This window comes from Pelodiscus sinensis, chromosome 1 (genome assembly GCF_049634645.1).
Source record: "Pelodiscus sinensis isolate JC-2024 chromosome 1, ASM4963464v1, whole genome shotgun sequence".
In the NCBI taxonomy this organism is placed as follows: Eukaryota; Metazoa; Chordata; order Testudines; family Trionychidae; genus Pelodiscus; species Pelodiscus sinensis.
Genome location: NC_134711.1, coordinates 287,738,915 through 287,751,590, shown reverse-complemented (window position 1 = coordinate 287,751,590; position 12,676 = coordinate 287,738,915). Strand labels below are relative to the sequence as shown.

At 44.3% G+C, this 12,676-nt stretch overlaps 1 protein-coding gene across 4 annotated transcripts in view; it reads left to right on the top strand.

The window, feature by feature from the left end:
• RUBCNL (rubicon like autophagy enhancer) overlaps positions 1-12,676 on the top strand; it is a 47,459-nt gene that overhangs the window by 11,757 nt on the left and 23,026 nt on the right. For all 4 annotated transcript variants that reach the window (XM_025182108.2, XM_075919024.1, XM_075919022.1 and 1 more), the window contains 2 exons: positions 7,010-7,111; positions 9,256-9,376. In XM_025182108.2, coding sequence (XP_025037893.2) covers positions 7,040-7,111; positions 9,256-9,376 — 193 coding nt within the window. In that variant the 5' untranslated portion in view covers positions 7,010-7,039. The remainder of the gene's footprint in view (positions 1-7,009; positions 7,112-9,255; positions 9,377-12,676) is intronic.

Genomic DNA, 12,676 nt, shown 5'->3' with positions numbered 1-12,676 from the left:
CTCATTTTAGGCCCCACCCAAGAGCCTGGGTGGGACACAAAATCTACTGGCTTGGGATCTCCCCAGGCTCTGTTGTGAAAGGGGAATGCGAGGAGTTCATGGGCTGTTGGTGCAGCTGGGGCTGGGAGAAGCAGGCTTCCAGCCCCACCTACAGTCCTGCCCCCTCTGCTGAAGCCCCACCCCCAGCAGGAAGGGGAGGAGGCGGGGTAGCACCAAGCTCACACACCTCCTCCCCGGCACAGGGAGGGGAAGAGATGCATGTGTCCAGCCTCCTCAGCCTCCAGAGCACCAGGGAGGGAGGAAGGCACATAGCTTGGCTTGCTCCTTCCTGGAGCACCAGAGGTGGAGAGAAACTATGTAGTTCCAGCCTCCGCAGCCAGGCGCATGGGGAAGGCAGGCACTGCGGGCAGAAAGACACTGCCTGCAGCAGGTGTTCTGGGGGTGGAGTGAGGGGGTGGCCGTACCTGGTGGTTTGGGAAGATAAAGCCTTCCCCCGCGTAGGCTACTGGATGCGTGTAGGTGTAGTTACTCAGGCAGCTGTTCAGCAATGCTCGCATATCTCTGACTCCATCAATGATGATAATCAGAAGGCTGCCTGCGTGTGTGCTCAGTGATGTGTGCTGTGTAGACTAGTGCACTTAGTCTTCACAGCAGACTCCAAGGGAGCCTCCAAAGACCACAAATCAGATAAGGATCGAAGGTGCCAGGCTAGGTTTATTGTTAAGCAAAATACATTAATAGTTGTCAGTAGACTCTACTGAACCACTGTGCATTTGTACTCCGTAACAATGAATGGCTCAAAATAATGGAACACATCCATTGCCCCCCGGGCCATTCAAAGACTGTCCCCCAAGACACCACCTTATATACAGGTACAAACACATCACTGCTGACCCACCCTCTGATGCTGCCAGGCTATCACCAATCACCTTGTGCCTCGTGATCTTATTAGACCATCTCCATCCATCATGTATCAGCCTCAACCTTTTCTTGACCCTGAGTTGGTATCCAGGGAAGTAAACATCAAGCTGCTGTCTTAGATCCTTTTCCTGAACTGGGAAGCAGACTTCCCGACCCCTCTCAGTGAGTTATGTGCTTATAACTCATGATAGGCCCCCCCTCCCCCCATTACTGCTCTCCAGGGGTTATACTGCATCAGCTTGTTTCATGTCTAGTTAAACAAACAAGGTTGTTTCCTGCTTATCTTAACAAAACATGGCTAAAGGAAAGTTCATTATTAGCTAGGTCTTAGGCCACAGACCAGGCCTGTCCTTATATCTTATGTCCTCATCTTACTACTGGGGGGAGTGTCTTTCTGCTTCTCAGTTGTCAGCCATGTCAATGAGTTTTTTTTGGGGTTGGGGTTTTTTTTGCTTCTCACTTCTGTGCAGCACCTGACAGATTTTTTTTTTTGTGGGCCAGGGGCCCCTGACCCAAAAGAGGTCCTGCATCCCGTGTAGACAGAGTTTTACTCAGAATCTTCTTCATGTCTGGGAAAGGTACTCAGTTTCACAGTTATACACAAGGTGGAACAGATGGTTTATCATAAATAGTTAACACCTATTCTAAGGGACCATTGAAAGTGAAGTGTCTCGTTAATACTCCCCCAGTCATAGGACAGAAAAAGGGGTTGGGGGGTTACAGAATGAGATATAAATCCAGTATCTGACCACCTCCAGGAGGGGAGCTAATAGCATTGGGTGTTTGGTTCCTAGCTCTTATGCCCCAGTTTACACTGATGCTTTACAGAGCTGTACCTTGCTGCATTCAGGGGGCTTTCTCACACTTCTGAGCTGGAAAGTTGCAGCACACACACAGTAAAGATGCAGTGTAGATTTAAGACATGATTTTTAGTGTGTAGTAGAGTTATTAATTGAATTTCCCAGACTTTTTTTTTTGGTGTTACACAGGCTTCCATTAGGACATGGACTGACAGATCAGATACAGATGATGGTTTTGTGAAGAATGTCAAAGGGTATCATAGGTTTGGAAGAGACCTCAGGAGGTCATTGAGTCCAACCCCCTACCCAAAGGAAGACCAATCCCAACTAAATCATCCCAGCCAGGGCTTTGTCAAACCAGGACTTTAAAATCTCTAGGGATGGAGATTCTAAAATGTCCCTAGGTAACCCACTCCAATGTCCCCCCCCCCCCAGTAAAATAGTTTTTCCTAATATTTAACCTAGACCTCCCCCACTGCAACTTTAAACCATTGCTCCTCATTCTGCCATCTGTCCCCACTGAAAACAGCCTCTCTCCATCCTCTTTGAAACCCCCCTTTAGGTGGTTAAAGGCTGCTGTTAAATCCCCCCTCACTCTTCTGCAGACTAAACAAGCCCAAATCCCTCAGCCTCTCCTGGTAAATCATGTGCTCCAGCCCCCTAATCTGGTGTAATATGGTGTGTTTTGTCTCTTATTTTTCCTCTGTCAGTTAATACAACAGGGTAATGATTGTTTGGCTTAATATTGTTGGATCATTTAATGGAATGGACGAGATACACCACATATTGTACAAGGCTTGTACCAAATGACATTAATAACTGTGGGTATGTCTACACTACCCTCCTAATTCGAACTAGGAGGGTAATGTAGGCATACCGCACTTGCAAATGAAGCCCGGGATTTGAATTTCCCGGGCTTCATTTGCATAAAGCCGGCCGGCGCCATTTTTAAATGCCGGCAGTTCGAACCCCGTGCCGCGCGGCTACACGTGGCACGGAGTAGCTAGTTTGGATTAGGCTTCCTAATCCGAACTAGCTACTCCGTGCCGCGTGTAGTTACACGGCACGGGGTTCGAACTGCCGGGATTTAAAAATGGCGCTGGCCGGCTTTATGCAAATAAAGCCCAGGAAATTCAAATCCCGGGCTTCATTTGCAAGTGTGGTATGCCTACATTACCCTCCTAGTTCGAATTAGGAGGGTAGTGTAGACATACCCTCACTTCTTGAGTATTTTCCATTTTGTTAGAAATGCTTCATGGGCATCTGTACTAGGGTCATTATTCCCATGACCACTTGTTGGCTTATACTCAGCGCAATATTAAGCTGGTTTAACTACTGAAGTACCACCTGCTTTATACCAGGGCTGAATCTGTCCTAATCTGCTTTTTAAAGATGAACAGTGATCAGTGTTCTCTGTAAGACGGGCACTTGTGTGTCCACTCAGGAGATATTCAGATGCTGCCCAGTTGCTTGGCAGAGCACCTGCATTTCAGTTTTATTTCTACTGGTGGTGCACATTCACATATACCTTGGTGCACATTCGGGATATACAATCCCAGTTAATCAGTTAACATTAAGCCAGCCTAATATTTTCACTAGTTAATTGACTAAGCAGGATTTGAGCTGGGGACTGCTCCAGCCCATGTGTGCGGTGGGCTGTGGCTCCTCGCAGGCAGACGCTGCTCTGGATGCAGGAGCAGTCCCTGCCTGTGGGGCAACAGGGCCTAGTCTGGTTAACTGGAACCGGTAAGCCAGTGGTCTCCAACCTTTTTAAGCACGAGATCACTTTTTGAATTTAAGTGCAATCCAATATCTACCTCAGACCCAAATACCCTAGACCCCTGCTCATTCCTTCCTCCCTCCCTTTCCCACCCTCCCTCACTTTCACCAGGTAAGGGCAGAGGGTCGGGGTGCAGGCTCTGGTCTTGGATTAAGGGATTTGAAGCGTAAGAGGGGCTGATCTTGGGGCAGGCAGTTGGAGTGCTGGAGGGGGTTCTAGGTGTAGGCTCAGGGAGGGCATTTGGAAGCTGGGTGCTTGGGGGTGGGGCAGGAGCTTGGAGCGTAGGAGCGGGTTCATGCCTGGGGTAAGGTTTCTGGATGTGGGCACCAGCTGGGCACTGCTTACTGCAAGTAGCTCCTGGGTGGTGGTGCAGTGGGGCAAAGACAGGCTCTCCCTTGTCCTGGCCCTCCACCATTCCCAAAAGCAGCCAGCAAACTCCATCCCAAGTCTTGTTGTGCCCTGCGTCTGCTCTGTGGAGATAGGATACAGAGTGCCCTGACATCAGAACTCCTCCTCTCCCTCCCCTGCCCTGCACAGAAAGCAGGAGGCTCCTGAGGAGATATCGCCAAGGCAAAGGGCAGGAGATGTGCAGCAGTCTGAGGACGGGGCAGCTGAAGTGTTGCGCTTGATGGCCTCTTGGCCAAACCAGTTAGGAGCACCTGTCAGAGGCTCCAAGATCTACCAGTAGATCCTGATCTACTGGTTGGTGACCACTGCGGTAAGCATTACCCATTTAGGGTGATGTTCACTGGTTATCAAGCTAACTTTACATATCCCTAGTGCACATTAAAAAAAATTTCTGCACATGGATGAAAAAGATGAGGAAACATTGACAGTGACCCTTATCAGAAGATACTTAAGCATAAATCAGAGGCTATTTCTGCAACAGTACTTCTTTAAGTTAGCTTTTATGACGCCCTAGTCCTGCAAATACTTGTGTACTTTTAATTATATGTATCTGAATAATTATTTTGAAACCAGCCGTTGAAGTTATGCATTTATATAAGCATTAGGGTGCTAGATTGTAATCTCTGGGTTTGAAATGGATTTATTAATAAAGTACAGCATACATCCATGGCACTGTACAGACATCAATAAATATATACTGGACAATAAATTGGACTTTGGTAGCAGCTGATCTGGTTTAATTCAGTCTTCAACAGTGTTTTTAAGGCTTTCAGTATTCTCACATTGTATTCTGTTGCATGCAAAATAAAGATGATGATATCTTGTTTAACTACATGCTTTTGAACTTCTCTTTTCCAAACCACAGAAAGACCTGCAAGCCCAAAACTTTTACCTCCTCTACCTTGTCTCTTTAATGATTTATTTAAAACATTTTTATTGGAACATGATCTATTTCTGTGTCGTTTAATGGCTTCTTCTAAGGTTGGATAGTTTCACATAAAGTACTACGTAGATCTGTGAATACATCTATGGGTTACAGAATTTGATTTTTTAAAAATGTTTTTAATGGATAATACTGATTTTTTTTAAAAGCTTTTAAACATTTTGTTTGTTTGATTTAACATTTTCACAGTTGTGGGAAATTGGCGAGAGGTCAGACAATAATTATTTCCGAAGAGTATATGTTGAGATTCAAAATTTTAAAGCTTCATAAACATTAAAACACAAATGGTGAACATCATATGTCAGAATGTACCAAGTAAATTAAATATTCTTAAATCAAACTCATTTTCAAGCAGTATTTTTCTTATTTTCCTATCTATACATTTTGATTATCATTGATGGAAATAATGTTCTGTTTGTGTATACACAGTGAAATTGACATATACTGACAACATATTTATGTCAGTAAATGTCAATTTCACTCTGTATATACAAACAGAACATTAAAAAACAAACAAGCCCATTATTTAAATAAATAATGGACTTGTTTATTTTCAATAGACTCTAATTGGTTGCACTAGGGCAGTGTTTCTCAAACTGTGCTCCGCGGAGCCCCAGCGCTCCACGAGACATCTTCAGGGGCTCTGCGAGGTTGACAAACGGGAAACATCAATAGGTACAACACATACAATCAGTGGACCGCTGGGGCTCCGCATAAATTTTTATGCATGTAAAGGGTTCCAGAGCCCAAAAAGTTTGAGAACTGCTGTACTAGGGTGTTCTGAGTTCAGTAGATATGACACAATAAGGCCCTAAAGTGTTGTCAATAATAGGTTTTGGGGTTTGGGTTTTTTTAATGTTTAAACAACATCCACTGTTAATACCATGTTGTCCATGTGAGATAATGAACAAGGCTGAATAAATTAAAGCAACCTAGCCATTTAGACATATCACACATCAATGGAAGTGGGTTTTAGAATTAAGACGATTGGGGCTATTCAGATTGCTTGGAGCTATTTAGCTGTTTGTAGACATCAATTACATCCAGTTCACATTTTCAAGCTTTTCTTTCCTATCAGCAGGGCTAGAAACTTACTTTTAATGTGAAAACTGATTTCTTCATGTGACCCTTAAGAGCTGGACCTCATAATGCCTGTTCCTTAATTCAGCTCTGGTACTAACTGAGAGTATCACTACAGACTGGTGGCTAGTACATTAACAGCTGCATGGTATAGACCTGCTAACTGCAGTTGAAAATATTGAGTGCAGATAGGAAAAGATAATTAAAGCTGCAAAATCTTATTTACAGATATCCTCAACAAAAGAGCAAGTGTTGAAATACACATCAGTTATTTCTTTAATAATGAGAGACACAGACAGACAGACACAATCAATTCCAGTAAGGCATCTTCTATCTCTTAGCCCGGGCATGTTCTAAATTAAATGTTTTTCAAAGGTTTCCATGAAGCAGCAACCATAAGTTCTCTAAGTTAACCGCTTACATAAGGAAAAACTTGCTTGCCTGCAACAAGCTTTGTCCTATCAAATTCCCTTAACACAGTTAGATTTACAATAATGTTTGAGAAAAATACTATGTTGTCATACCCATTACCAGTAAATCCTATTTTTTGTAACTATAAAGGAGATTGAGTAGGGCTATCACATTTAAAACATTTTTCTTTATAAAAATAAAACATTAAGGCTATGTCTACACTAACTTTTTTGATGGTAAAGTTTATGTTGCACAGGGGTGTAAAAACACACCCCTGATGGATACAGGTTACACTGACCAAAGCACCAGTGCAGACAGCACTATGTCAGTTGTAAGATGCTTGTTAGTGGTAGTTTAACTATATTTTCGGGGAGAACTCTCTCCTGTCAGCATAGACCAACTACATGGGAGATTTTAAAGCTGTGCAGCTGCATTGCTATTGAAGTGCCTCTGTAAGATCTCTAGTGTGGAGAATGTGTATGGGAATTTATATTATGACTGAGTCTTTTTTCTCTTTTTATAGTGAAAATACAGTCTCAACTCACCTACTGGACCCATTACATTTCTACAAATGTCATTAATCTAGCTTGTATTTAAAGACTGCAGAACAAAATGAAAGCATGATTAAGTTAGTAACGGTTATCATCTTTTCTCAATTGTTTCCAGGTAGTTTAAAAAAATGAAGATTTTCCCATAATGTCTCTCCAGGCAGGATCACTAACTAGCTACAATAGAACACAGGGCTTCAAACAGCTAAGTGCTCAAAAGGTAAGGAGAGAGATTCTTGTTTCCTATTCTTCTTCTTGTTCTTCTGAAATGATTGACTAGAAATAACTTATAGCATTTAGTTTAGTTGCAGTAGGTGCTAAATCCATAAATTGCTATTGGTTTCATGATGAACTTGGATTTTAAGCCCAACACAAATTGAAAACCAAATGTATTATTTATTTTATGAAAAACTAAAATTGGTTGTGATGAGTTGTTTTGATTAAAGTTGTGCACTCTACTATTGATAAGTTTGGCTATTGACTGACTGATTTCTAAATAGTTAATGTACTTGTAAGAAATGTTGGGCTTGATAGTGCTAGTTTATAGTATATTTGCATGTGTTGGAGGGTATACAAATATGGCATGTTTGGAAATGTTAATTTTTAAAAATGTGGTGCCATTTTGTGAAAAAGGGACTAAAGCAAATAAGGTGTTTAACAGAATGTTTTCCTAACTTTTGAGGTTATTGAATTCAAAAGATGTTAAGTATAACTTAATAGGTAGTTGTTCTCATTAGCTATTCTACAGCTAACATGGAAATATGTGAGTTTTGCTTTAGATACCTATTAGGATGTTAACCTGTACCCCAAGCAGCCCTGACCAGTGCCTCGTGCAGGGCAGCTGGGGGAAGGGAGGATGGGAGAAGAGGAAGAGGTTTCTGGCTTGCAGTCCAAACGGGTTTGAGTGCTGGGAGTCACCACATCACTGCGGCCTGCAGTCCCATCCTCCTCAGCCACCGGGCTCCCTCTCTCCCTCCGTCCCTCCCTTACCAGTGCTGAGGGCTGCATGGCCTCCCCGGTACTGGGGAAGGGGGCAGCAGCCACACGGCTTCCTCGGAGCGTTGTGGGGGATGGTTTGGGAGTTGTACCTCCTCCCCCTCATGAACGGGGAGGGGAGCAGGGAGCTGCAAGGCCTTCCCCCCCCCCCCCACAGCTGGAGGGAGAGAGCCAGGTCTGCTTCAGCTCAGCCCAACTCCCTGACGGCCGTGGGGAGTGGCGGGGGGGACGGGACTGAAGGGGGGGGGAAGCAAAGAGGCAGGGGTGAGGCGGCAGGGGCAGCTGTGGCCTCTGGAGGCGTGAGGGAAGAACCAGGGCAGCCTCGGACCCGCCCTGGTGGCCAGCGGGGAATGAGCCAGGGCCATGGTGGCCTCGGTCCCAGGCCATCTGTGCCTGCTGGGGAAGAGCTGGGCCTGGCACAGCTTTGTCCCTGCATCTCCTGATGGCTAGGGAGAGAGCCAGAGCGGTGCTACCTCACCCTGGCCTCCCTCCCTGGCAGCTGGGGGGGGGAGAAGCGAGGGCAGGGGGGCCCAAGAGCTGGGGTCCACTTGTGAGGAGAGGGCTGGGGGAAGAGGGGGCGAAGAGCACGGGGCCTACAAGGCCACTCTCGCCCCTGGTGACCAGAGGGAAAGAACTGGGCCAGCCTTGGGCCAGCCCAGCCTCCCAGTGAGAGCTAGCCAGGACTGGACTGGCCTCGGAGGTCCTGGCGGCTCAGGGAGGGGAGAGAGTTGGTGCAGGCCAGTCCTGCCAACCTTGGCCTGACCCTCCCTGACAGCCAGGGGGAGCTGGGGCTTCCTACCCCCTGAGATAAGGGGTTGGCGAGCGTAGTGAGCAGGGGGCACTGGTTCCTAGTTAGCTTACAAAAATCACTGTTCCTCTTTCTTAACACTTTGGCTGTTATGCCAGTGTACTTAAACATTTTAATTCAGCCCAAACTAACCTATTCCTATAAAAGCTTAGATACCTTCGTAACTACTCAAAGTAAAGTTAAATAGAAATACATATATTCATGGTAGTAAAATAAGCATGTGCGTAAGTGTTAGCAAGGTTGGGGCCTAAGAAAAGCGTATTTCTTCCTCCTTCTCTCAGAGATTTTGGGACTTTTTTCCAGGGCAATTTTAGTAACTTTGTTTTCTCAAAAATAATTACAAATAAGATAGTTGTACTGGCCATTACATTTGTGAAGCATGTTGGTGGTCCTGGACTGTTATATGTTGTGATCTAAAAGCCAGGAATGCAACAATATTACAAGGGGTAAGATTAGAGAATTTTTGTAAAAGTTTTGATTAAGATCTATTTTTCTCTGCTGTGCTTAATAAAATATTGTTATTGTGCATGATCAATTGTCTTTTTGTTTTTTTGTCTTAGTTGACCAAACAAAGCAATAATGTAACTGTCTCCAAATCATTATGTTCATGGAATACTACAGTGTTTGTTCCAGAAAAAATAAGCTGTCTTGCTCAGACGCCTCAAATTTCAGTTCTCTCAGGTATGACTTTCATAATAAATGTACTGATTTATATTCTGAATGACTGCTGACATGGCAGTTAGATTATTAATAGAAATGGTAGAGATCTGTTTATTCCTTTTAATTATTGAGCTCTGACAAATTAAAAATGTATTTGACTTCAACAGACTACTAATATTTTGCAAGATGAATATCAGAGGAGTAGCCATGTTAGTCTGAATCTGCATAAACAATGAGGAGTCCTGTGGCATCCTATAGACTAACAGATGTATTGGCTCGTAAGCTTTGGTGGGCAAAAACCCACTTTGCTCACGAATGCTTATGCTCCAATAAATCTGTTAGTCTATAAGGTGCCACAGGACGTCTCGTTGTTTTTGCAAGATGAAGTCGTTACTCGGAACAGACTACAGATTGCACCTCCCTGGCTTGACTCCCTCAGGACCTGACGGATCCTGGACAAGGGAGTTTTCCAGATTAGGAAAGGACTTGTGGGTGGAGTGTCAGCCTCTCTGCTGGGCTCCTCTCCCAAGCTACCTGCCACTGCTGCCCTGGCCCCTGACTGCAACAGCCCTGCTGGCTCTGTAGTCCCACGAGAGCCAGTGGACCTACTGGGCCTGTGTGCTCTGGAGGCCCAGCAAGCCCTGGTTGATGGTGGGTTAGCCAGTTTATGGACAAAAAGGATTTTACTCAATGGTTACCCAAACCAAAACCCAAGCATTGGAAACACTCAGTTTTTAGGCAACAATTACACTACTTCTGCTTGTACTGACTCTTCCATTGTTCACTTAAGATTTGCTTTAGATGATGTAGCTAGAAAGCTGAAGGAATCAGTAGAGACCATTGAAAGCAAAATAATCTCTTTATTATTACTGTAGTGTCTAAGGGTACATCTATACAGCAACATTATTTCAAAATAACTAGCATTATTTCAAAATAACTGCCTGCTGTGTATATGCGGATTAAGTTATTTTGAAATAATGTTGAAATACTGTCAAGCTGGAGGACAACTTACTCCAACTCCTGTAACCTTCATTGTAAGGGAAGTCGGAGGAAGAGTGCTCTATTTCGAAATAAGTGCTGTGTAGATGCTCCCAATTTTGAAATAAGCTATTCTGAAATAAGCTACACAATTAACATAGCTCAATTTGCATAGCTTATTTTGAGTTAAGCCCTGTTGTGTAGACACACCGAAGGAGTCCTACTTACATGCTAAGACACATTTTTGCCAGGTGCTGCAGAAACACTGAATGAGAAAACAGTTCATGCAGTGTAGATATAAGACAAGAAATATCTAATGGATACAGACAGATGGGAAACAATGAGACCATGTTGGTGTGCATGATAGATAGTGGTAACAATGGCACATGTTTCTAGAGAGTTCCTTCCCCATGCATGGGAGTGAGTCAAGATGACAAAAAGGCAGCTAGGTTGTGAATGTGGGATTCAAATGAACAGGAGAGATAGAGCTGTTTAGAAAGAATGATGGCAGCACTGAAGGAGGAGAGAACTGATTTGTAGTGGAGGAAGTCAGCCTGGTTTTGGGATTTCCATCTGAAATACAGCCGCTCCCCAAGTTGTGAACAGTCGAGTTATGACCATTCGCACTTACGACCAAAGCTCCTATGGAGCAGTCATAAAGGTGGTCCCCGAGTTACAAACGCGACCCGTGCTTACAAACAGCACAGTCACGTGTAACTCATTGGGGTCCGATTTACGAACGGATCGAGTTACGGCCAAGTGTTTGGCCCATAACTCGTTTGTAACTCGGGGAGAGGCTGTACTCTGAAGGGCAAGAGCAGGATCGGAGGAAGAGGGTGTGGGGAGGAGAGCCAGGGAAGGTGAAACTTGGCAGGTGAAACTTGTGTTTGAAAGGATTGGCAAAAGAATCAAAGGTAGATCAGAGGCTGTATTTTGAATGTTTTGTACAAAAGAAGATGTGCATTTGGGGAGGGTCTCATGCAAGTGCAACCTATTGAAGTTATTAAAACTGCTTCTCATCTCTCCCCCCCCCCCCCCCCGCCCTTCCCCACTAAAAGAAATCCAAGTACAGTAGTAGAATCTCAGGCTACGTCTACGCTGCAGGTATTTGTTGGCAGAGAGTATGCTAATGAAGCACTCATTAGCATTTATTGTGCTGTCGTTTGCATATCTATGCCGATGTTTTTTGCGCAAGAGGATTTTGCGCAAAAACAAGCCATGTAGACGGGTCCGTTCTGTGCAAAAACCCCTTTTGCACAAGATCCTTTATGCCTCAAAAAAGGAGGCTTGCCCTGCCCACCCAGCGCTCCGGCTGGGGAGTGAGGTTGGGAAGTAGGGGCTTCTGAGAGCAGGGTTATTCCCCCAATGGCCTGACTTAGTTCCCAGGTAGAAGCACAGGGTGGGAGGAGTAGATTGGAATGCAGGGGCATCAATTTTTCCAGGAGCATCCCATTTGGCCAGAGTCTCCGGGAATGGGCCTCGTTGTTACAGTGTCTAATTCATCACTGGCTGGGCAGCGTAGTCTTTAATCTGCTAAAATGGCTGAGCCATCCTTTCAGTTGGTGCCTCCTCTGGATTCAGTGAGAGTATAAATGAGTGTGAAGGCTGTCTGCAGAGAAAGCACCCCCTGTCCTTGCTTTCTTTTCCCACCAGCTGGGGTTTCGTCTGGACCTAGCAGATGTATTAGTGAGTGGGGAAGTGCTTCAAGGGGGCTAGTTTTTTCTTTAAAAGAGAGACATGTCAAAACATGTTAAGGTTTTGATAAAAACACTGTATAAGTATCTATTGCTGCTTTTTAAAAAAATGTAGTCCTATTTTATGGTTCAAGAATAATTCCTTATAATCTGAATTTGGTGCTTGTTTCCATTCATTTGCGGATTCAGTGTCTATAAAGATGACCTTTGAAACTAAAAAGGAAGTAAATGCAGCTCCTTAAGATGAAAGTTTAACATTTAGAATTATCCTCTTTGTCTACTAGTAATCTTTCTTGCTTGCTTGCCTACACTTATAGCACTGCCGTGGGAGAATTCTCCCATCATCATGTGTACTCCACCTGCCTAAGAGATGATAGTGATGTTGGCTACAGAAGCCCTCCCATCAACATAGTGCTGTCTACATTGGGATCAGTTAGTATAACTGCATTGCTAAGGGATATGGAGTTTTCCATACACCTGAACTCTGTAGTTATAAGGACACAAGTCTGTAGTGTAGACTAAGCCTAAGACTCAGCCTGCCATTGAGTTTGGATGATTTGCTGAAGACTTTTTCTTTTTGACACAAAGCACAGGACTCCTCTGCCTTTTGTTGTAATCTGTATTCCTCTGCCTTATTAAACTCTTATGT